Source organism: Anser cygnoides, chromosome 11 (assembly GCF_040182565.1).
Source record: "Anser cygnoides isolate HZ-2024a breed goose chromosome 11, Taihu_goose_T2T_genome, whole genome shotgun sequence".
Classification (NCBI taxonomy): Eukaryota; Metazoa; Chordata; class Aves; order Anseriformes; family Anatidae; genus Anser; species Anser cygnoides.
Window position 1 is genome coordinate 17574592 of NC_089883.1, and position 25485 is coordinate 17600076.

The 25485-nt window shown below is 37.3% G+C and overlaps 2 protein-coding genes across 5 annotated transcripts in view; both read left to right on the forward strand.

The window, feature by feature from the left end:
- Window positions 1-22501, forward strand: part of THSD4 (thrombospondin type 1 domain containing 4) — a 299851-nt gene extending 277350 nt beyond the window's left edge. For all 4 annotated transcript variants that reach the window (XM_013177461.3, XM_048060302.2, XM_048060303.2 and 1 more), the window contains 5 exons: window positions 755-928; window positions 10525-10698; window positions 13302-13481; window positions 15756-15900; window positions 17442-22501. In XM_013177461.3, the coding sequence (XP_013032915.1) occupies window positions 755-928; window positions 10525-10698; window positions 13302-13481; window positions 15756-15900; window positions 17442-17584 (816 nt within the window). In that variant the 3' untranslated portion in view covers window positions 17585-22501. The remainder of the gene's footprint in view (window positions 1-754; window positions 929-10524; window positions 10699-13301; window positions 13482-15755; window positions 15901-17441) is intronic.
- A 2276-nt stretch (window positions 22502-24777) lies between these two features.
- The window catches only part of MYO1E (myosin IE), a 259158-nt gene continuing 258450 nt past the window's right edge, over window positions 24778-25485 (forward strand). The window contains exon 1 of the mRNA XM_067004122.1: window positions 24778-24792. The gene's annotated coding sequence lies outside the window, so the exon portion shown is untranslated. The remainder of the gene's footprint in view (window positions 24793-25485) is intronic.

A 25485-nucleotide genomic window follows, 5' to 3' on the forward strand; every position in this document is an offset into this window, starting at 1 on the left:
TTAAGGTATTTTGCTGTAAGGAATCTATTTTATGTAATAACTTGGACATGTAAATATAGTAGACATGCTTAAGCATTTGAAAGTAAAGGAAGAACAATGAGGTTGCCTTTGCAATCTCAACTAACTATCCTTGTGCGTAGGTATTCAGGTCTTTAATCTCCAGATTCCCAGAGACTTTTCCACATTAATTCTGGAGTGTTTACAGGACCCATCAAAACATATCATGCATACACAGAATATAAAATAATGTTCTCTTTTTTTTCTTGAAGATCCGGATGCTTCATGTCCCCAGGCAGAGACATTGATACCTGTCAGTGTTCTCTGAGATTGACGAAAAGAGAGCAGGGGAATAAGGCCTGAACTTTGAAGAGGGATTCAAAAGTTGTTTTTCTTTGCATTTCTCTTGCTTCATATCTGTATATAGATCAAGATCAAAATTATGCAGAGTATGTCAGCCTGCTATTCACATACCAGCAGTTCAATTTGATTAGGTACAGCATGGCTCACTGATGATAGGATTTGCTTTTTTTGTTTTCCAAATGTATCTACATAGTATACTGTAGAATGCTACAGACTGAAAATATGGTTTTGAAACTACTAACATGTTTTTATTCCCTATTCCTAACAATCTAAAATAGTTCTGTAGCTTCTGTGGATGTGTTAGTAGGAATAAGTGAGCTGTACATTTTCAGCTCCATAAAAAACCGTGAGAATTACAGCCCAGAGTCCTGATACAACCTACCATTTGTTACAGTGTTCAGTACCTTGTGGAGTGGGGCAGAGGACCCGAGATGTGAAATGTGTCAGCAACCTTGGAGACATTGTTGATGATGAGGAATGTAACATGAAGCTGCGGCCAAATGATATTGAGAACTGTGATATGGGACCCTGTGCTAAGAGCTGGTTCCTTACAGAATGGAGTGACAGGGTAAGGCTTCCCATTATCTCCGTGTGCTGCCAAATCTTCCGAAACAACTTAGGTGCATCAGAATTAAAAAATACATACATATAGAGGTATAAAAGGAGTGATCTTATTTTCCATGTTTACATTTGATCTGTAAAACAGGCAAGAGCAAACAGAAAATAATGATCCCACAGGCATTGGGCAAGACTCTGGGTTCATGGCCAAACATCTGGATTTAGAACTGGATCTGTGTCTGAACTTCCCAAAATACTGTGTGCTGAGATTTATTATTCTGCCTTGCTTAACCCTGAGTCTCAAGCTTCAGATTTTAAAAGTTTCCCTACTGTTTTTTTTAAGTGGTGGAGGTTTGAGGCCTGATGTTTGGCTTTAAGTTGAAACCATAAAACAATTTTCCTATACCTGTGAAAACAGAGGAACAACTTCACAAGTTCAGTCAAGGTAGATTCAGATTTTCTGTATTTCACAAACACAAATGTATTTTTTGTCCAGTGAGTCTGATTCCCAGCATGAAAGCAATAAAAAGAGTGGTGATTTACCTTGTTTCATGACTGGGCTCAGAGAGTATGTTCAACGGTGATATTCATATGCATGGGCTAAGACAAGCCTGGTATTTTGGTCCCTCTCATGGATTCTTGTGTATCAGGTTTAATCTATAGACAAGGTGAGCTTCCAGTCTATATAATATACTGGTAATATTTCCCTTTTCTTTGACTGGTTGTTTTGGCAGGCAAACAATCTCATTTATCATAGAAACTGTAAGATTTCTTAACTTCACTGATTCATTATTTAAATGCTTTAAATGCATCTTTGACAACTAGGATTGTCTGGCTCAAAGGTTACATGCTAGTTTGGGTGCTGAAAAGATTTACATTATGTTTCATATGCAGAAAAGGGGGGAGGAACTTAACAAATCAGACAAGTACCTGGTATGTCACATAATTTTAAAAAGGCTGATCAAACTTTGCTACAGTTAGACGCTGGTAAAACTTTCAGCCTCCAGACAACTCAAGTAGATTTTATGAAGAAAAAAAATCTTTATACACTAGTAAGTCTTTGTTGTTATCATTTAAACTTTCTTTTCCCAGTTTTTGTGTACTCAGTGTACATTCTTGCACAGCATGGACAGAAAGGTACCAGTTGAATTACAGATATTAGTACAAATGGCAAAGATTTTCCTGTAGTATTTATGGCAGTGCCTTTTATTTTTACCTTTTAGAGCCATTCTTTTTACAGTGCTATTAAAGTGCTATTTACAAGGGAGAAAGAAAAATGCATTCTATCCTCAAAGATGATCTTTCTTGGGCAAAGAAAAAAAAAGACCCCCATTTTCAGCTACTCTCAGCTCGTGGGGTTCTACCAGATAAAGCAGATATATTCCAGTGAAGACCATAGCATCAGTTTTTTCTTCATCATCCTACACTGATATTTTGTAAACTGCAGAATTAAAAGTACTTTTTGTAGCTGGATGTTGGAACTGTAAATTGTTATTATGCTTACTTATATGTGTTAAATGAGACATAGATGTGAAGCAGGTAATGTGGAAAATGTTGGAGTTTTTTTCTTATTGCAAATGTTTTAGGGTCAGAGAGTAAATAATGGTGTTTTTTTTCTTCTCAGCTTTTATAAGTGAACTAATTAATTAATTCCAAATGCTTGCTACTGTAACTGGCATTATTCACCATTACTTCTGCCAGCAATCAGTTTGGAGTTTGATTCACAAAGAGAGTGAAAGGAACAGGTCATTTTGCGGGGGGGGGGAATAGACTCCAAATGGAGTGTGCAGAATCTTCAAAGGTTCATACATACCTAACAAGGATGTTCAGAGACGTTTAATGGCAGTGGTTCCAATGAAAGCGGAATGTGGGAATAATCAATAGTATTGCGTAGCAGGGCTTTGGCCATTAGCTTTCTGACTCTACCTCTTACTGGCTGTTTTCTAGAATCAGACCTTTTTCTTTGTATAGAAGTATGCTTCTGTTGAAGGATACTTAAGGGGAGCGTTCTGTCATGGAATGGAAATGGGCAACCCCAGGTGTATGGGCTTTCTATGTGCAATTTCCCCAAACAATTCTTTAAAAAAAAATACTTTAAGCCAAGCGACATTTCAGCAATAAACATAGACCTGTGATGGGTGGCCCACAAATGGTTCAGATAAGCAGCCAGAAGTTCAGATGCTTAAAGAAAACTTGTTCAAACCTCTTGAGTCTGCAAAACTGTGGTGGAAATCTCACAAGAACAGGCCTTCTTTGTGAGATTTATTACATGCCTACTTCACGCCCCAGCTGGAAATACCACAGAACAGTCTTTTCTATAGTATTTTGACATTTCAGCTGTGGCTAGGAAGAAGAGGTAAAAGAACCTGTCATAATTTTTGAGAACGTTGGAACTCTAAAATGGTTGAGTTCAAACTCGATTACAGTCGTAAGAGAAGTCATACAGTCATAAGGCCTGATCTGTACTTTTCTGAACCCATTTTGCTAACACTTGATGTCTACTGATGCATGTGCAGCAAGTAGAGATCCCAGAGACCTGTCAAAGATCAGTTAAGCCCATACTTTCTCTTTCAGCAAGGTATATATCAAACTTCCACAAGCGGATTTATATGATACATGGAGCATTTCAATATAGATTTGGTCAATTAGCGAAACATCAGGAAAAACAGTACAGTAACATTAAAACGACTATTGTCTTTACTACTGACATGTTAAAATTCACAGTTTAATAATTGATACATATTTCTGCAGAATGTGACAAAGGTATTCTTTAAAACAGAGTAGAAGAGATGAATAGTCACATCTGAGTTTTAAGAAAAAGGCAGGCTCTGGTTTAGGATTGGTGAATGAATTTTTTTTCTTATTTTATGGAAACCTTTCAAAGTTTTAATTGATGCAAACTCATTTTAGTTCCCATCTTCATTAATAGTGTTTGGGGTTCTAAATTGGAAGATTCTGTAATTAACACATCCTAAATGTAACTACAATATAGTATATGTGCACCCAAAAACTGCAGGCTACATATAGAGTTATGTGTAGCAGTTCTGTCTTCTTCCCAGGGAGAACTGTGTGTAGCTTTTCTCCATTAAGCACACTTGGCTGCCTTCTCACCAAATGGGTATCGGAGTCCAGTGTATGTATGTTATACACACTGTTTTACCTGCAAAGCCTATGAGCTGCACGGCTAACCATGTGCACACTGTAATGTTTCCAATGGACCATGTAAAGGAAGGAAGGAAAGCAATTTATCCTTAAGAAACAAACTGTTATTTTTCTGAAAATTATAAGTTCTGCTTTGAAGAAGTTGTAGACACCATTTTTTACTCCTTTCAGTGGGAAAGAAAGAGTAGAGGTTATAAGTCTCTAGCAGCAGAGTAAGGCTCATCTTACTTCGTACGTGCCCGTATGTACATTTATTTCTCTATCTTCAGTACAAATGAAGAGAATTAATTTAAGTTTCATGGCTTTGTCTTGTACACAATCCTTAACACCCTTTGCCTTTAAACAATCTGGGCAAACCTTCGTGAAGACCTCCCTGGATAGCCTACTGCTTAACGTGCAGCACGCCCAACGCCGCCGCCGCACGGGTTCGATTCCCGCCCAGGGAGGTCACCTCTTCCTCTGCTCCCACCCTCCTTTTGGGCCCCTCGCTACAAGAAGGACATGGAGGTGCTCGAGAGAGTCCAGAGAAGGGCCACGAAGCTGGTGAGGGGTCTGGAGAACAAGTCTTACGAGGAGCGGCTGAGGGAGCTGGGGTTGTTCAGCCTGGAGAAGAGGAGGCTCAGGTGAGACCTCATCGCTCTCTATAGGTACCTTAAAGGAGGCTGTAGAGAGGTGGGGGTTGGTCTGTTCTCCCACGTGCCTGGTGACAGGACGAGGGGGAATGGGCTAAAGTTGCACCAGGGGAGGTTTAGGTTGGATATTAGGAAGAACTTCTTTACTGAAAGGGTTGTTAGGCATTGGAATGGGCTGCCCAGGGAAGTGGTTGAGTCGCCATCCCTGGAGGTCTTTAAGAGACATTTAGATGTAGCCCTTAGTGATATGGTTTAGTGTAGGACTTGTTAGTGTTAGGGCAGAGGTTGGACTAGATGATCTTGAGAGGTCTCTTCCAACCTAGACGATTCTGTGATTCTGTGAAGTACTAAAGTGCATTTGTGGAAAGATGGCTTCCTGTCTCATAATTGACTTAGGAAGTCAGGTTAAAACTGCAGAGCCACCAAACTGCATCCTTTAATCAGCAGAGTAAACCTGGTGAACCTTACTGAACTCGGCAGCAAAATTGGATTGATGGGGGTAGATGAGATCCTTGCAAACATTTCACAACTGATTTTTTGATAGCTCTAATTGCTGGAAAGGTTACTTCTACTATGGGTCAGAAGCAGGAAACTGTATCCTCCTGATTTACAGCAATGGGAAATTCACCAATGTTTTCTGCCAACTATCCGGAGCATTCCCTTCTTGCATTTTTGTTTATTCCTCATTGCCATCTACTTTGTTGATTTGTTTCTCATTTGATTTAGAGCATATTTGGAAAAGAAGCCAAAATACAAACAATTGTTACACATTAATGAGATTCTGAGGCCAAAATAAAATGTAAGAAAGAAAGAAAAAAAAAGTTCTACCTCGGGGAACAAAATCTGAACTGATCAAACGCATGCTCTGGGTTTCAGTCATTTTTAAAAGGAGAAACAGCAATGCTTCTATAGTAGCTTTCATTAGAGAATTACAGTATGCTTCATAAAAATAAATGCTTTATTCCTCTCACTCCTAAAACATTTCCTAGCATGTACTGGTCAGCTTCTTGACCAGTCGAAGGTATGGAACCACAAAAGCGTATTGTACCTCACACTCCTCTTTCACTGGTCTTTATTTAAATCTGGATAGCTCAAGTACAATCTCCTGGATCCTGAACAGATAAAAGCAAAGAGACCACCATGGAGCTTGTGCAATTTTTAGCTATTTTTGATTATCCAGTTTAAAATTTAAAACAACTTAAAATATCCCTTTACATGGTTTTCATGTGGAAATCATATGGAAGTTGAAGTTTTGCATTCTGTGTGCATAAATTTGTAACTAACTTCATGATTTGCAATGAAACGTATAGCCAGGAGAGTTTTGAAGAAGACATGGATAGGATGGCCAAAACCTACAGATAATTTATTTTTTCTTCTCCCCAGCTGATCTCTCTTTGCCAAAATTCATCTGCTTTAGACTTTATAAACAACATGTAACTGCCAAAAGTAAACTGGTTTGTTTAAAGGCAGATAGGAGAGTTCTGGCGAGTGCACGCTTCTGTCATATCTTTGGTTTTAAAAGAAAGACAGGCAACTTAATACTGGAAGTTATGCACAGAGATTAGAATTACAGTAGGGCATGCTAGTATTTCATCACAGAGCAATGACATTAAGAACAAAGATAAATAGTATTCACAAATGCTACTTAAAAATACATATTTCCCAATATGTGTGTAACCTACTGTTTCAGGTCTCCCAGAAATCAAATTCTGGAAAGTAATTTATTTATTTTTTTTACTAAATCAGATCATGTATGGAGACACTGCCATTTGCAAGGGTGAATGCTTTAAAAACTATTGTTGTATTATTTCTATTATGCCCACCACTCTATTTCTATTCACCTATCAAAAGCCTCACATAAGCCTTCTCTAGTTTTGGGAAATGTAATGTATGGAGCGCACAGCCTTTTAGTAGTACAGTGACCAAGATTTTCTCTTAGCTGTCCAACTAGCCTCATTCAGGCAAATCTGGGCCATCATACAGAGCCCCAAACTGCCAGCCCTCTCTTTGCTTTTCACCTATAGCCCACTTCTTTGAATGTGATTGAATACATTTGAAAACATTTAATGTCTTCTCCTTTTCATCTCCTAGGGAAGTTAGGTTTGTCCATACACTCAGGTGAACTAGCTTTGCTAGCACTCCAAAGTGGGAGTAAAAACCAGCTCCGAAAGCTTTCTCATCAGGGTCAATTTTTCAAGCCTATCCCTGCAGTGACATATGTAATCTCCTCCTGGACTTTGAACTTGGATAGCTAAGGATGACTTGTTAACTTTCTTCACAGATGTGCTCTATAGGGTTTTAGATAAATAGATAAAATAAAGTGTGATAAAATAAATAAAGTGTGACAGACAAATCCTGTACAAATAGGGAAACATTTTACAAGAACTAATTTGGCTGGTTTTTAAAAACTTTATTAAAGCTAGCAATGATGCTGAGACCTGGGCAAAAAAACCTCTGGACTAGGTTGGTAGGATTGTTGCTGCTTCTTTCCCATGAGCTGTACTTGTAGTCCCAGTTGAAGGCAAAGACTTGTACTGGTACATCACTCAAAAGGAACTGGCATAGTTAAAGGGTTTTACTTGCTTTGCCACTCCATGTGGATGGGACAAAAATTCAGGCTTTCACTTGCAGTTTTTCAATTTTGCAGGAACTAGCCTTATTTTCCTGGGCTGCTGTTACAGTTGTTTTCTGACACTGGATTCTTTCTTTATCCTTTTTTTTTTTTTTTAATGGGAATGGAAAGCTTCTAAAACTCAACTGATGAGGAACGGACATCGAGAAGAGAGAAAATGACAAACTCCTTAAAATTAGGGAGGGTGTTCCGCAGACTAACATTTTTGAGGGAATTTGTGCCAATTAAAACAAGAAAATGAAACAAAATATCTTTAATAATAGGACCAGAAAAGAGAAGTTGCAGATCATAGAAGTTCCTTTCAGGTTTTGTAAGGAAACATGTCGTACAGTGTTAGGTTATGGCAGTTGCTGTGTATTAATGTAACAAATCAAAGGCACAAAATTGACAATAGTGGGTGTGTCAATTGCAGAAACCGAAGGGAGAGGATTTATTATCCAAACACTCCCTACTCCCTGCCTTGGGCTTTGGAAATCATGGCTTTCACACAGAAGATTTTTACTTGAAGGAAGAAGAAAAAAAGAAAAAACAAATACTTAACTCAGAAACATTCACATTTAGGTTTGCTGTGTAAATCCTTTGAGTGTAGTTAATCTGTAGTAAAATCTTGCAGCAGAGGGTGGGACTACCCTATGCCTTCCCATTTGGAATTTCCTTTGTTATTTGATATGTAAGCCTCGTTCATGCATAATCATTTAAAACATAAGACTGGAGATTTTCTGGATTAATTTATAGACTAAACTTGTTCTCAGCTCTGTTTGTTTGCAAAGCAGAAAAACAAATTAGATTCTCAAATGAAAATTACTTAGAAATAAGAAAAGTATTTGCAGAGTATATGCATATTTCTCTATGCATAATGTAATTGAACTTCCCTGGGATAAAATATGAACAGACAGAAAACTTATTTTAGTACAGTGGGTTTGAAAGGCAGCCATTTATGGGGCTCAGTTAAACAGTTTACCTAGGAGTGGAACATTTTGAAATCGGTTTAGTTTAGTTTTAGTTTACATAAAAGGAAAATGTTCAGTACTTAGCACAATGTACATCATTTTGGTATTTCCAAGATGCTGTCAGTTTACTTTGAAAAGACCTCCTCAGACATCAAATGTGGTTTGCTGAGGAGCTGAGTCTATTTCACACGTTGATATGAAAGTGGAAAATTTTGTTGTGTACCACCAACAAAAAACATGCGGTTCATTGCGCTACTTACAAGAATCATTTAAGAGACACTCAATTATTTGATCTTGTAGATGGGGGAAGTGCAGTTTTTTACTACTCCATTGGAGTACATAAGCAACGCTTTAAATTTTGAACTCCTAGTTATTTCCAGAACTGTATCTTGTTAAAAAATGTACAAGTTGTACAGGTAAAACATGTAAAAAGCTTAATCACCTTTTTGGCTTTCTAGGGATTCCATTTCAGCAAAGAATTTGTTCTTCTATTGAATATCTTGTGAAAGAAACTGACTTCGTGGAAGGAAAACTATTTTCCAATACTGTATCTGTGGAATAAATATGACATGACTACATATTTCACACAACCAGTATTCCTTGGTGTGTGATTAAAGACTGGTTTGCAGCCAATTGTACATTCAGTGCCTGGTGTCTCTGGGAGATGGTGAGCAACTGTAGTGGTTAGGCCTGTTATTGATAGTGGCACCTGCTGTTCTGTAGTTGAACTATTGGATGGGAAACCTTTATATTATAATTGCCAATGGAAGCCAGCTTAAGCTAGTGGGCAGTTCTGTGTCTCATTATCAGTTCTCTTCAAATTTTTCTTTCTTTTATTTCAAACATAAAAACGTCCCAGATTCACATTGATTCCATTCACATTGATCCCATTGATTCACAAGGGATGTTCTGTTCATTACGGAAGTAATGCCTAACTATGCCTAACTTTTCCTAACTTATTACTTGGTATGTTAAAAATAAGATGGAAACATCAATCAAATATATCTTTTCTCCCATATACTGCATATTTACTTGTGGTTTTCTTTACATGTGTAATATAATTGCTTGTAATTGCTAAATTCAATTACATATACGTATCTTTCAGCAAGCTGCACATTTTTTCTTTATTTTCATGGTCTAGAGATGAAATGACAAATGTGTTTTCAAAGAAAAGAAAACGAAGATTAAGAAAGAAAGAAGGAACAACAACAACAACAAAAAACAGTCTAACACATGAATTGCTTATCTCCCAGGCACGTTTGCTTTTTAAATATCAACAGTTTGATGCTGCCCAGAACAGTGGAATGTGAGACTTTCCCACTGAAGTAGGTGAATGACCAAGCTATAAGGGCACAAAGAGTCATGATAAACGGAATTTATCCTGCATGATTTATGGGTCATATGCATACCATCTCCAAATATGTGACATACACTCTGCATATCACTATTTAATACAAGCTTTCATAATTTAGCAGTGAAAAGTTGAGAAAGATGAATATTAGTTACTGGCCACCTCTGCTGCTAAAACCATAGTAAAGAACTTACAATTGAAACAGGGAGAGCAATAATTAGTGGCCATTACAATTATTTGTAGAGGATTTACCCGAGTCTCTGGAAACTACCTGTTTTCTACTTTATTGTGCTCTCATACTCTGTCAGCAACCTATATGGAAAAGTTCCAGGATGCACTATGCAGTCATTTTGCTACCAATATCAGCAGCACTCGATGCCAGTAGCCCTCAGATCTTCCTCACCTCATCTTTTTAACCAGTGTAAGAATTCACCGGGCTAACAGCTTGAACAGTCAGAGGGGAAACTCACAGAACAATTCATAGGCCGAAACATAACTGCTCCCTGAAAAGCTTCTTGTTGAAATTATCACCTCTCAGATGCGTTAACTGGTATGCCAAAAGATGAATAAAATTAAAATTGAAAGAATTAACAGATAGGGAGAAGGAAGGAAAACTAAACAAGCTATTAAAAACCTATAAGAAATTTCTTTCTTTCCTAATCATTCAGGTTCTCTCATTTGTGATTATGAAGGACAGGTACTATTTGTACTGTATTTAGAGGTGTGAAACCATAAGATTATTTGCTACAATTGAATTACAAGTGAAAATAATTGACGTTACATGCATTCATCTATTTTCCATGGTTGTTTCACTGCACATTTCATTGTGCAGTCTGGAGGATGGACTAGTGAACACCTGTTATGTCTTCTGCTCCCCAGTGTTCTGCAGAATGTGGTGATGGGGTCCGTACACGTTCAGTGGTTTGTATGACCAACCATGTCAGCAGTTTGCCTCTGGAAGGCTGTGGCAATAACAGACCCTCTGAAACAACTCCCTGTAACAATGGACCCTGCGCTGGTAAAGTGGAGTGGTTTGCTGGGAGCTGGACACAGGTAAGCTCCACATCTAACACGCGTTTGTTTTCTGTTGGCATTTTAATCCTTTCCATACAAGGAAGATCTGTGCCATAAGGTATTTCTGCATCTCTGTGGAATGTTTGGATAAGTGTTGTTTTTTGTTTTTTTTTTTTTTCTTCTGTATTTTACTGAGATAATGTTCAATGTTTCAGGATGGTTCTTTTCCTCTATACCTTAATTTTTGTTTCTCATCTACTGACCCAGTATATTTATAAAATGAGAGACATCAGAAAGCTGCCCAGCATATTCAAAGGAATGCAAAAGTAAGAGATTTACACCTATTAAGTTAGATCGTTTGTGATGGATACCTGTGGGATGTGTATAGGCAATAGCCAAAGGATGCACAATAAGACAAAAGCAGTGGCTAAAACCAAAAGTTGGCTTCTGTTTTGCTGTGCTGAAGTTTGTGATGATAAGTGAAATGAATTAGTGGCCAGTATCCTTGTGCTCTTTCTTTACGGTAAATTATTTCCTTCATCCACATCTCAATGTTCTTTCTCATTCTTACTAAACACTTCTGCTGTCAGGAGCAAAGGAATTTCAGAAGCTGTCAGCTGGTGCCCAGTCATTTATGTCCCTCTAATTTAAGTAGGCTCTAACATAACCCAGAGAGCCTTTTGGACTGCTGATACCAGCATTTCATCAGGTTGTTAGGGAAAAGTCTCTTGGCTGTGCTGTTAACTCACTGCATTTCAGATTGCAGCTGGTAAGGAGTTGGAAATTAAACTGGTACAGCTGAGATGGAGATTACATGCAAATGCTTCCAAGTGTAAGTGATAATTATTTGTGTTGTATGAGAGTAATAATAAATTCAGATTTAAAACATACTTTGCTGCAGTTTTAATAACTGGTAAAGTCTGGGCCTTGTTAGTTACACTTATCCATGCAGGTGAATAGGAACTTTGTACCCTATTACCATAGAGAGAAATGTACACTAAGGTTATCCTAACTCTCCCCATTCTGTACTGAATAAAAAAGTTTCTTTCCTTTACAATTTCCTGTTCTTTTAAGCCTAATTCACCTTCTTTCTTTGTATGAGATTGCATTCTGTTTGATGCATACCAGTTATACAAAGTGTTCACTGTATAGTATGTGAAAGAAGTGCCTGACAACGTCTGTTCTACCAGCCAAATCCTGACTTTAAATACCATAATGAAAGCAGACAGTCAGTAGACCAAAGCAGGGAGCATTGGTGGATGACGTTTTGCATTGTGCTCCATTAGAGCTGAGGCTAAGTGTTAAGATAGTGTCTGTTGGAAGAAGTGCTAAAAGAGAGCAGTGACAGAGATGTTCAGTGTTAAACAAAATGGAGTTACATTACTTACTGTAGAATTTATTTAGGTGCAGTCATCTTGAGGTTTTTCATTCATCTCAAAAGTTTTTATGGGTATCTGGTAAAGGGATTGTAAATTCCACACAAAGTATTAAAAATAGTAATAATAACACTTGATTGTTTTAGGTTAGAATAAGCCTTTGAAAATCATGGCCCTTTATGCAACATAGAAATCAATATAGCACTGGAATAATCTTCTAAAAAAACATTTTAAAAGTGCCAGTAACAATGTTATGTGTGCATTTAACCTTTAAATGGGCAATAAGAGTCTGTGAGAGTAAAATTTGCTTTTTGGAATTGGAACCAACACTGCATCACATCGATATTTGCAAACACAAAAAGAACACCCTGGCAGATCAAGGCATTTTCTAAAAACCACACCATGTGGGGATTTGTAAAACTGCAGAACTGTGCTCTAACCTTATAACCTCAAAGGTTCAGTGCATGCAATCCTGCTTCGGTCAGAAGCAGTAACACTGTATATGGAGAAAGTAAGTTATGCTCCTCTTTTTATTAGAAAAATTAAAATCAATTTCCTTTTGTAGCTACAGGTAGATGAAAGTTCTAGATTTCTCTAAAAGCACAGTTGTAGTCATATCTCTTATTTTTAACAATAATTAGAAAAGCATTTTCAGTCTTTTGTACCATTTGGAATAAAAATGAATAGAAGTACAGTTTACACTGTAAGCATTTCTAAGATTTATAATTAAATGTATAATACCCAAAACATATAGTCATTATTCACTTGATGAATTAAGTCATTACTATATCCTGTAGCATTTTCTTGTACTAGTTCCTAACTGGCACTTCTGGGTACTATGGTAGTACTACATAAATATAATAACAACCCAAGCATTATCTAGGCTACTATTCTGGGTCTGAGGGATAAAAACCCTACGGCAGGTACCAAAGGAATGTTTTACCCTGTGCCCTTCTCCTTAAGTCATACATATGCCAGAGATGGAAGGAAAGATATAGTTAACTTTACTGAGGAAAGAGCCTATTAAAAGAAGGAAATAAATTTTGTTTGAAGGTGTCTTAATATGTATCCAAAAATAGCAAATAAACAATGCTTTATAAATTTAGGTGATGAGTATTAATTTAAAGGGCAAGTATATGCATCTGTATGCATGAATGTTCTTTTATTTTAGGAACAAATAACATGGACAAATAAGTTACTTCAGAACCAAGTTGAAGAACCTAAGTAGAATAACAAATTCCACCATTTTTTTGTTCTCTGATACAGTGCTCTATTGAATGTGGCAGTGGAACTCAACAGAGAGAAGTAATTTGTGTTAGGAAAACTGAAGGCCATTTTGATGTTTTGAACCCCTATGAATGTTCATATTTGGAAAGACCTCCCAGCCAGCAATCCTGCTACCTCAAACCGTGTGGATCTAAGTGGTTTCATACAGAATGGAGCACAGTAAGTCTACCATGCTCTTCTACATCTGGTTTTGTTTGATGCATCTTTTTCTATGTATATTGAAAGGGAACACCATTTGGATAAAACTGTTGATCATGAAATAGGGCTTAATCTTTCACAGGAGTGATACTGCAAGGAAAGCATACTCTTCAGCAGCCAGTGGAGTTTATGCTTCATCTTGAGTTCCCTTAGTCAGGAACCTTTGGGAAAATCTTCATTCAAGTGACATAAAAGATAGAAATTTTATTGTTTTCCTTGCTCAGTTATTTGACTATCCCAATGGCAGCTCTAGAAAGTAGAAAAGAAGGTAGAATATTTTTAACAAAAATAAATCAGCTGAAGAAAAAACGGATTTTTCTTCCCTATTTTGCAGGTGTGTATAGATAGTTATTTGAAGAACAAAGATCCAAATTATGCTCATGGTAAAACCATGTAGATTGAAGTATCTCCTTTGATGTTGCTGGAAATTCTTTGAATTCTTTACTGTTAGTTTAGTTCAAATGACTTTCATTAGGAAACCCATTTTCAAATGTGAACCTGCTACTGTGTAACCACAAAAGATCCAGACGTACATCCACAGGACACAGCATATATATATATTTTCACTTTCAGAAAGAATCTGCTCTTTTTCAGGCATGGAAGAAAGAAACTGCTAAAAATCAGAATCTGATAGGTATTTGGAGATCACTGGCTACTGTTTAAGTGCCTACTTCCTAGGAATTGTCTTAAAGTCGTTAAAGGTCTAAGCCTTTGTGACCATCTTCTTCATTGTGCAAATACGTATGGTAGCCGAGGGTTTCTGAGATCATACTCTAAGCATTTTTCAGTTGTCTTTCTGATACTGTTACTGTTATTAATGGAGTATGTAGTATTTCTTACCGTTTGACATGAAAAGAAATGATTTGGAGACTAGTTGTGAGCAGAATAGCAGGTTCAGAGCCCTCTATACTAGGTTTTGAAACTCTCCAGTTCTTATCTTCGACAGACTTCTTATATGATCCAGAATAAATGGCACAGTCCCTTCAGTCATGGAGATTTAATGGTTGGCTAATGCAAAATGCTGGGTTTTGTATATAGTATGTTGTATGTAACTTCTAAATTCTGTCTTGGTTCCATTTAAAGTGCTTAAGATCTCTACAGATCTGAATGGAACGTTTTATTGTTAGATATGGGATAATTACAATATTCTATACAGGCACGTAATGAGTAATTATATTAAAAAAAAAAAACTAAGTGTTTTATTACTGTTTCTGAAGGTCTGTGTCTTTTCTGAATTGCAGAAGCGTTGTACTCCAAAATCAAAGGATAATTCAAGACTATATTATAGGCAATATTTAAGTTTGCTACAATATCTGTTTTTATGTTAGTGATAAGTTGTTTTTATAAAGTTAGGGAAAAAAATATGCCAAAAAAAAAGTCTGAAAACATTCTGATTACTTTGGGGTTATTAAAGTTTCAATAATTATAAATGATCCAGGTTTAATGAAGCTTGTGAGCATTTAGGTCAAACTGGACACTGAGCCAAAACTGAAAGACCTCACTCAGGCAAAAATTTTTAAAGTCAACAGGGGATTTGCTTCAATGTTAATCTGTGTAATAATTGATTTTGAAAATGCCAGGACAAGCAAGTACAAAAGTCTTTGGCTTCAGAACAGATTTTCAAGGAACACAGAAATATTTTCTTCAGAAATTAAAGGAAACCTATAATGCTTATTAAAATCGCTGTGCTGAAAGAATTGGAAAATAATTGAGCACTAGACAAAAGGCAATTAAAATGATTCCTGATTGTATATAAATGGAGGTAAAAATGGCAGTGGAGACCGGTGCAGTCAAGTAGTCAAGTCAAAGTTCAGTATAGGAAGTTCTTAAATAAGAAATGTGTGAACCCTGTGGAAAGAGTAGATTTGGGAGATATATATAAATAAGCAGAAGAAAACAAGACTAATTAGACTAACAAGACTAACCAACAACACAAATTAGAGAAGCAAGAAGCTAACAAGTTCAGAAAGGGAAAGATTCTTGCATGCTTTCAGTGGAAGTCCATTATGTTTCTTTGTTCAGTTGCTCCCCCTATAGACAAGAACGTTTTTGAACCTTCAAAGGTAATTTCACCTGTATGTTGAGGACTAGTTAAAAAACAAAAAACTACAGCAGTGGTGAAGCTGATAAAAGGCTGCAGTGATTATATCTGTATCTGGGTTTCAGGTCCCTGTTTTTATCTCTATATTTGCACATTGCATGCAGTCTTCATGAACTTCAGCTTTTGTGTTTCAGTGTTCCAAATCCTGTGAAGGAGGATTTAGAGTTCGAGAGGTACGATGTCTATCAGATGACATGACAACCAGTACTCAGTGTGATCCACAGCTTAAACCTGAAGAAAAAGAACCATGTAACACACAAGACTGTATCCCTGAAATAGGTACGGTAGAGAAACTTTGTGTTTTAACTATGGAACTCCATCTAGTGGATAAAATACCTAATAATCATGCACAAGTTTTAGAGTTTATTTTCTTTCTAAAGTCCAGAGGTTTGTTTTAATACAAAGTATGGCTCTTTTCTGTGATGTGAAAGTAGGTTTCCACTTCTGATTTAAAATGTTTTCCTTGAAGCATTGAAGAAAGTGGCTTACTTTTGAAGTTGCTGAGAATGTGAGAAATCCGCTTCTGTGAAAACAACAAATAGAGGTGTTTTTAAGCAGCCTCCTTGCATTCTGAAATGTTTCTCTTGGCAGAGTCTTTGAAAAACAACAACAAAAAGGTCATGCATCATATACTGTGTTTGGTAACAGCTTCTATAAGAAACAATAACATTATGGATATTTAATATAAGAACATAAATAGCAAAATACTGTTTTTCTTGATTATGAACTTCCAGTGTGGCTTAAACATTTTTCCTCAAGATTTTCAAGCCTTAAACTAAGACATTATGGGCAATTTAGAAATAGTATTTTATATGTGGTATATACACACATCAAATTTTATTATCAAGCATTGAAATTAATCGTTCTTCTCCTCCAGATTTAATTTTAACAGTAACGAGAATGCTAGGGAAAGGAAGATGCGAGTATTTAGAAACAATTTGAACTCATATTCCACAATAATTATTTTAACAATTAGAATAATTTTTAACATAATTTAAGATAATTATCTTAAAAGCTGGTATACCTGTAGCATTAAAAATACTTATATTGTGCTACTGTTGTTGTTTCTTCTCTATTTAAAACACGCTTGTTCAGAACTGCTCATTTTTACATCTGATCCTAGCACTTTGACATTTTGTCTTTGTCTTAACACGTGTGTGGTGGACAGTGGTCACCTGATCATACGAAAATACTAGCTGTCACTTAAAAAGTGTTTCTAACCCTGTTGGTTGTAAAGGAAAACCTCAAAATGTGAGCAGACCATATTATAGCAGCTTAGAAAATAATGGGGAGTGTTAAGAACACCAACTGTTTTTTGTTTTTTGTTTTTTGTTTGGTTGGTTTGGTTTTAATCTGGTTAATTTCAACCAATCACAACATTTGTAACGAAGGTGATGTTTTACTCAGCAGTAGATTATTTTAATTTAGCAGTTGAAAATTAACATTTGTAGGTTCTGGTGCCATCTGTACACTGCTGCAATAGTTTAGTATCTGGGAATCTAAAAATGAAGTGGATAGAGGTACCTAAGTGGAAATACTAGAAATTTCCTGATCATCTTTATTTAAGCCAAATTTTTCAGAAGGAAAAAAAAATTAATGAACAGTGTATATGGGGATAGGTACATTTAATCTGTGTTTTTGTGTATCTTGATTAAATGTGGAAAATCTTCAATCAATTTGCATAGGTAGCCTATTTTAACCTGACAATGAATGTTTGAATAGAGGTTAAAGGATTTTACACGGTAAAGGAAAGGGGATTGGTTGCCTGTTATTCCACTGTTATTTTCTTCAGTTTCTTTTCTCTTCCTTTTTCTCCACAGATGAGAACTGCAAAGATAAATACTACAATTGCAATGTGGTGGTTCAGGCCCGGCTTTGTGTCTACACCTATTACAAAACAGCTTGTTGTGCATCCTGTACGCGTGTGGCAAATAGACAATCAGGGTTTCTAGGACGCAGATAACAAATACTCTTCTCAAAGCAGCAATGTCAGTCTTCAGATGGAGCTTGAACAGTGTTACTGTTTTGACTACAGCAGGTTTTCGCTTCTTAAAGAGATGGTTTTTGTATTGCTGTGTGCATCAAGACACCGCACCATTTCAGTTACACTTATTGTGCAGTTATGTCTTTTTTAAAAAGTTTGTTGTAAAACCATGATCTTTTTAAAGCATTAATTTTTAATGATAATATTCTTTGCACCTGCTCATCGGATAATTATTTTAAAAATATACCAGCCTTACTATTGTGAAATTATTGTTAAAAAAAAAAATCAGTCATAGGCAATTACTGGAGATATTTTACCAATGTGGATGCAACTGCTGAGTTATTTTCTGAGTGCTTAACTCTTACTTGGTATTTTGGACTGCCTTAAAGTAATAGACCAAATCAATGAAACATGCACATGACAAGCACTATTTTACAGAGAAACCAGCCCCTTGAAGACTCATTCATGTTCAGTTTCTTAGCACACTAATGTATATTTTTAATTACTTCATTCATAATAAATTATAGTAATGGTTAAACTTTTTCACGTATACTTTTAGCTAACTTCCCGTCCTCAGGTGGCAAATATATGCACACTTGACTGCCAAAATGTGCCTTCATATTTAATTCATAAACTCTTGAAGTTATACTATTCTACTGTATGTTTTTTAAAATACATTACCTACCAGAGTGCCATTAGTGCCTAACCAATTAAGCCTTTAATAACTACAGCTGTCAGTGAGATTTACCAGGAAGGTGAGGAGATTTTGCTGATACTTAAAAAGAAATACACAGAGTGATTGTTTCCACTGGCAAGGTCTCTTTCCTGTAGGGCAGTTTTTCAGTGAATTGATATCTTGCCTGATGTCTTGTCTCTGCACTATTTTTTAACAACTACCATACAAAAGTATTGTGTCCAGACCTTGTCTGGATACATCACCAGTTTCTGAAGCAACCACCAACAGATGCAGACCTCTCTGCTTTATAGTAGTCTGTTATTCTTGGTGTCAGTAGTCTTTGTGAGTGTAGTAGCCAAGTATTTATAAGGAGATCTTACCTGTTGATGTTCTTCAGGTTTTGATCACTTACTACCACGTATTTGTCATTTTTGCTTCATTCCATGTTTCATCCATCAGATCTTTTAATACCACTCCCTTTATACTACTCAAGAATAGCTTTTCTTAGACCTAAAGTTAGGTGGTGATTTTTCATTTCTGCAATTACTAGACTCAGCCTTAGGATGTGCTGAAGGTAAATAGATCACGTTGTGCAGGGCAGAAGAAAGCTTTTGCGTTATCTGCACATTCTCTAGGTTTTACCTGTGAGGTCTTTCAAATGTGTAAATAAGGCTGAGGAAAGAAAGAAACACCTCTACTCATTCAACTGTTTATTACAGCATATTGCTTTTAAGTTCATGATATCTAACTGTGCATCTATTTCTAAGGTGCTTGCTGCCTGAATTGAAAAGCAGCTTTAATAATGTATGTTAAGCCACTCCCAGTGATGCGGTAGTAGAGTGATTAATGTGTCCTGCTAATGATTAGAGGCATGTTTGAACTTCATTCTGGATTTGTGCTAGAGCTCATCCCAGATGATCTATCTGTAAATGTTCATCTGTTTTTATTTTGTTCTTACTGCTTGGGTGGAGACAATGCGGAAGAGAGAATGGGCCGCAGGGAGGCAAAGGTTTCTGGGCATGCTACTTACTAGTCACACCAGTTCATGTACTGGAAGCTACAGGCACAGAAAGGTAGAACACCTCTAGTCTAAAGTCTGCCTTGGACTGAGACAAACCTTAGATTTTTTGATTCAGTCACTTACGAAGAATGTATTTCAGCCATGATGAACTGTAGTGTTTGGCTAAATGAAATTAAGAAGTGTTTCCCCTAAACTTTGAAGTATTTGTGATTATAAACCATTAACGTTATTGGCTGTTTCTGTATACTTTGGTTTGGGCTTTTTCACTGTAATTAATTGATGTAAGCCCTTTAGAAACAGACATGCTAATTAGAAAACCTTCGATTTTAGTTCACAAAGTTTTTGCAGTCCTACTTCCTTGGATTATGAAAATTTATTCATGAAGATAATTTAAAAATTTGTGGTCATATTTTATATTCATTAAGATTCTTGACCAAAGACTGATACAGGGAAAGTACAGCACAAACAACTCTGGAATCCAGTATTTGTAAATACAGATTTTCATCTCAAAATCTCATTGCAGCAAATCTTCACATAGAGTGCATAATTTTTGCTGTTATCTCTTTTGTGCCAAGGAAGTGTGTCCTGTGAGCTAGAGTGAAATACTTGTACTGAAAACCACGAGGAGAATGAAATACAGAGAAGTAATCAGGTTTGCAAACAATTCATAGACAATCTGCTTGCACACACTCTTGGCTGTGAGACAGCAAGTTAGCAAGTAGACAGGTGATCCTGGTCTTCCATAAAATCTGTTGTTATGCTCTGGAATATATGGCAATTGGGTTATTTTACAAGGATTATAATCACGTAGGCTCCATTAAGCTGCCACTAAAGTAAACAATTCATGGGAGCTAAATAAGAAAGAATTTATACATACATGTAGTGCTATAACCCTGTATTACTCCTAAGCTATACAGCCTTGTGAATTTCATGCAGTGAATTATGTTTATAGAAACTATATATTTCTTTTTAGTAAAAGGACAGGTTTCAGATATATCAGTTAAAAAAAGATTGCATCACCTAACTGAACATCTGGTGATAAGGAAACTACTAAAGTCTTGCTGAACTTAATCATTTATCATCTCTTCTCATGTTTCAGCATAATCAAAATACTTGTTCCTGAAATATGAACTAATGAACCTTTCTTTCAGCACTTTGATGTAGAAGAACTAATATTACCTACACAAAGTAAGTGCTATGCTAGTATTTCACTGTCACACAAAGTACACTTTTGAAATTGTGACTATAGCATTTGTTTTAATAGAGCAGTATACCAATTTAGGATGATGCCTACAGAGGCCCTGATTTTAATTTCATGATTTTACTGTAAATCAGAGGTGGCATTTGCCTATGTCTTAGTCCTAGAACGTGCCAGTGGTCACCACTGAGGGAGGAAGGTGGAAGCAGCTAATGGCTAGTAGAACCTCCATATGTAAAGTGAGAGTAAAATGTGCTCTCCATGGCTTTTCTTTCCAGTTCATCTCCATCCTGCAGTCCCTCTCTTACACTGACAAGTGTTCTTCTCTTCCTATCTCACCTCCATCCCTTTGTGCTTTGGATGCCAATTTTAAATTTTGCCTGCATTACTGAAAATCCTCAATGGTTTGGTTAAGAATCTGTTAGAAATAAGCCCAGCTATGAAGAGAGCTATATTCCTGCCAGTTCAGTGATTTTTGTGTGTTCTTGTTGGCTAATTTTAAATGCATGATATCAAAATAACTACTGAAAGAGCTCCTGTTCAATGAACCTATGATTACACAACTATTGAAGTATGTATTGGCCCTTTATTCTCAAATCTAACATATATTTAAAAAAACAAACAAACAAAGAAAAAAACTTTACGCTCAAAAAGTAAAAACTTGTCTACATGGTTTTCTTGAGATCTACACTTAGTGTCTGACTAATCTCTTTCTTAGAGCAATGTGGTGTATTAGGCAGATTATTTATGTGCGTGTCTGTATTTGGAACACAAAACATGACATTTTGAACACTGAAAGTAAACTTCCTTTGTTCTTAGCATCAGTTACAAAATATGTTTGTGGGAGCTATATTAGCTATTGCTTAGAAAATGTATTAAAATTGTACCTCCTAATATCTCAAATGATAAATCATCCAGTAATTGTTTTTAGTATAATTTAAAGGAAACTTCTCAGCATTATAATATCTTAATAGGGTGGGTAAAATTCAGACCTGGTGGAAGGAAGAAAGTTTCATTTAAGAGAACTCACACCAGACCTGAACTTGGCTCTTTACTTATCAGCTTTTAGCAACAAAAAGTTACAAATGCAAGTTCCTAATCTTCTATAACACCATTTACTTTACTGGATTACAAAACAAACTACCACTATATTTGGAGAGGAGGGGAGCTTAATTTTGAGAAATCAGTGACCTCACAGTGACAGTCCGTCATTGCTGCTTGCCCTGAACTATTTCGTCTAGGTTGTGTTTGGGTCTCGTGAGACCTAGTCTTGCAATGGCCTTGGCAGGGTGGGTGCATACAAGCTTGTGAACCCCACATTGAAGTCGCTTGGGCTCCACGTGGAGGATCAGGAGGGACTGGAGCCTTAACTCTAAGGATATTTAAACCTGACAAAAAGTGACAAAAAAAAGAAAAAAAAACTTTTATATATTAAAAAAAAATGTCTACTTGACCCTAATAATTGATTTTGGCAGAAGGATATACTTTATTATAACTTATTTTGTTGTTATTTGTAAATACAAGATGTTTATGGGAAATATGTATTCTGAGCTGTGTGTATGGAACAAGCCACTGCACCAAAATAATTCAAATATTTAGAATAGGCAGATTTTTATTAAAAGGGACCTAATATGTATTTATTTACATATATCATTCACATTTTGTCCAGCTCTTTCATTATACTAACCCAGCTTTTATGGAATTTTATAGCACAAGTATTACATATATATTTTTGTATATATGTCATACTGGAAATCCGTAATATAATTTTCTAAACTTTCTGATTAGCCAGTTCATTGAGTGAATTAAAGGAGGAGTAGAAGCAAATTGCTTTCTGACTCGTTCAGGAATATGTATCCATAGCAATGCACCTGAACCAGAACTGTACAGCATCCTTTTCATATTGTATGCATTTTCTCTTTGATGAAAAAATGTTAACTATTTTTGTTTATGACTAATTTATTTTTTATTATTTGGAAAAATAAAGTAATTCAAGATGAATTTATGTGACATGATTTATTTATTATTTGGTTGATTTGTTTGATTTCTTCCACGGTCATTGTTTCTGGAGAACTAAGCACAAGTATCAACAAAGGTATAATGCACTAAAGGAATCCTTGCTCATGTATTGAGGGGACAAAATACAACCATGCTGCAAAAAGGTTCATAACCAGAACTTTGTTAGAGCTTTGCAAAAGGGATTGCAACATCCTGATAGACTGTCCCTAATGGTAATCACGTATATTAGAAATGGGAAAGAAGGCCATTTCCTGGTGTTTTGGGAGCTCCTGTGCAGTTTCTTGCAGGTTTCCTCCCAGTGTATTCTCAACCATATTGTGTGTTTGTAGCATAAGGCTCTGTCACTTCCGTGTCTAGACTCATAGTGGTTTACCAGTAAAAAATTATCAATGTAACTGCAAAATTATCCAAGCCTGGATGCAGCTGAGGTGCGGTCATACCATACATACATAAGACGATGTTATACATTGTAAAACTAGTATCCTGGGTGCTGAGGGAATGTGCGGGTGAATGCGTAGGTAGAATCTCTGTTGGTAGCTGCTCAAAGATCATAGTTTTTTCCTCCCGATTTGGCATAAGCAGACTAGTAGTGTAGACACCTCATTACAAATTTTATTATAATTCCACTATAAATTAGTGAAATTCTAAGGGAGGAAAAACTATACTTAAACCTTTTTAGAGATCATCAGTTGTTTCATCTTTCTTCTTTGCTGTTGTGAGAAAATCTGTATAGTTGAAGAAAAGTGGAAATTATTTGTTGAGTTATTTGAGTTTGGATTTTGTTCCTGAATTCCAAATTACTAATGAATAGAAAAGGTCAAATTTGGTAGGCACAAAAGGGATGTACTCCTTAGTAATAAATTAAGAACTGTATGCTGTCAGCATGCCAGAGAAAGATGTAGTTTGTTTTAGAAAGTTCCATGTCCAAGCTCATTCATCAATAGATGTTATTAATGAGTTAGAATGTTAGGATATGTATATGATACAGCAATACATGCAGTGTCTTGGAACTGGATGCTTCTGGCTAGATAAATAATTTTCACCTTTTAATATGTCAGAGCGTTTCATAGTTTTAAGTGCAGCAATCACACAATACCGGTCATCACAGACCAGTACAATCTGAGGGCACACCAGGTGTTTTCCCTCTGCTCAGCCTTCATTTAAACAATATAGTTTATCACTTAAACCATACAGTGAAGTTGGTAATGCAGTTTAGTCAGTAATGTTAGCATTTTTGCTGGAGGATTAAATTCTCTTTAATTGTGTTTGTAATTTACATCTTAACAAGGTATTTCCAAAGCAGTGTCTGTAACTGTGGATACAGAAGAGAGCCATGCATGCTTCCTGAGGCACTGGACTTCTGGAGCACAGGGAGCTCTCCCGTGGCTTGCACAGGATTGACACAGCAAAGTCTAAAGCTAAAAGCAAAGTGGATTTATCTATTTTAATTTTTTTATTAAATGCAGAGGTAAGATGTTTTTGTTAGAAGGCAACAACTGCTGTTTTCTGTGTGGAGCAAATGCAAGGAGTAAGCCTTGCGTTGTAACCCGGCAGTTCTCTCCTGGAGGCGTTGGGCAGCTGTCTCACCCTCCCTACCCACCGGCTGAAACCACCCACGTCTCGTTGTGGTGCTTTTAATGCCTGCGGTACGAGCACTGAAAAGCTGCCACTCTTTGAGGAGGCAAGCGTAAACGTGTGGAGTATTACTGCAAGCTAAGTTCGTGTAGCCTACGGACAACACTTCTACACTACAAAACCTGAGTAATTTCGTGCCCGTGAAAAAATCAATTGCAAATCAACAACTGTCCTTTCTACCAGGGGGCAAAGCGCACGTTAACTTTGGCTTTAACGCCGCCCACCGAGGCAGCCCCGCGCCCCAGGAGCGGGTCGGGCAGCACCGGCGGGAAGCCGCGGGCCCCCGCGGCCGCCTCGTGCCCTTGGCGCCCAGCGGCCGGCCCCACCGCGCCAGGCCGCCCCCTCAGGCGAGGCGCGGGCACGCGGCGGCGCGACCGTTGCGCGACCGTTAGGCGGCCCCGCCCCGCGCTGTGGAGAGGCCGGCGGGAGCCCCCGCCCCGGGCGGGCGTTCGGGGAGGCCGCCGGTGTCGGCGGGGCGGGGCGGGGCGGAGCGGGGCGGTGTTCCTCCTTCCCTCCCTTCCTCCCGCCCCCCCTCCCGGCAGAGCGAGCCTCGTAGCGGCCAGAGTTCGGTCACGGCTGCTGGGAAACGCGGCGCTCCTCTCCCCCTCTGGGCGCCGCAGGGGCTGAGGCTCGTTTCTGTAAGTGCGTGATGGACACTTGTCTCGTTAAAAAAAAAACAGAACTTGGGTTATTGACCCACAAGCTTCCTTGATAATTAATTACTCGAGTTTCTACCAGAAGTTCTTTACGTTTAAAGTAAAAAATAAAAGTAAAAATAGTAAGAGGAGCAAATGCAGTACTTGTTTTCTCATCCGCGTTCAGAAGCGGTACATCAGCCCCCATGAGGTGACCCTGAAGCGCGGTAAGGCTGTCAGGGCTTTCAGGTCTGGGTAGTGAGGAAGGTTTCATGTTTTCACGTGGTACCTGTTTCTGGCACTAGACAGACGGCGTTCTCCATGTCCCACACCTTGTGTGAAGGGCAGACCTATTGCATGGCTGCCTGTCCTGAGATTAATATTAAAAAAGTTAAAGTTAGGTAAACTGTGGGATTAACCCCTCTAGTGATGAGTTGTTGAATGCCAAGTGCAGATCTTTAATGCCTGACTCCACACCCTGTCTCATCTGTAACTGTAGCTAGCCACAAACTTGTACAAGGAAATGGGAACTGAGGGAAAACATCAAGGGATTATTCATAACATAAAGTCAAATAATTGCTTTTAAAAGAAGCAGAAAGAAAAAACTTAATTTTGGCTCTCTGCAGATGCAAGTTCCAATAAGGAACAAATACAGAAAGTCAGTGGTATTTCCTGACCTATTTTCTAATATAAATA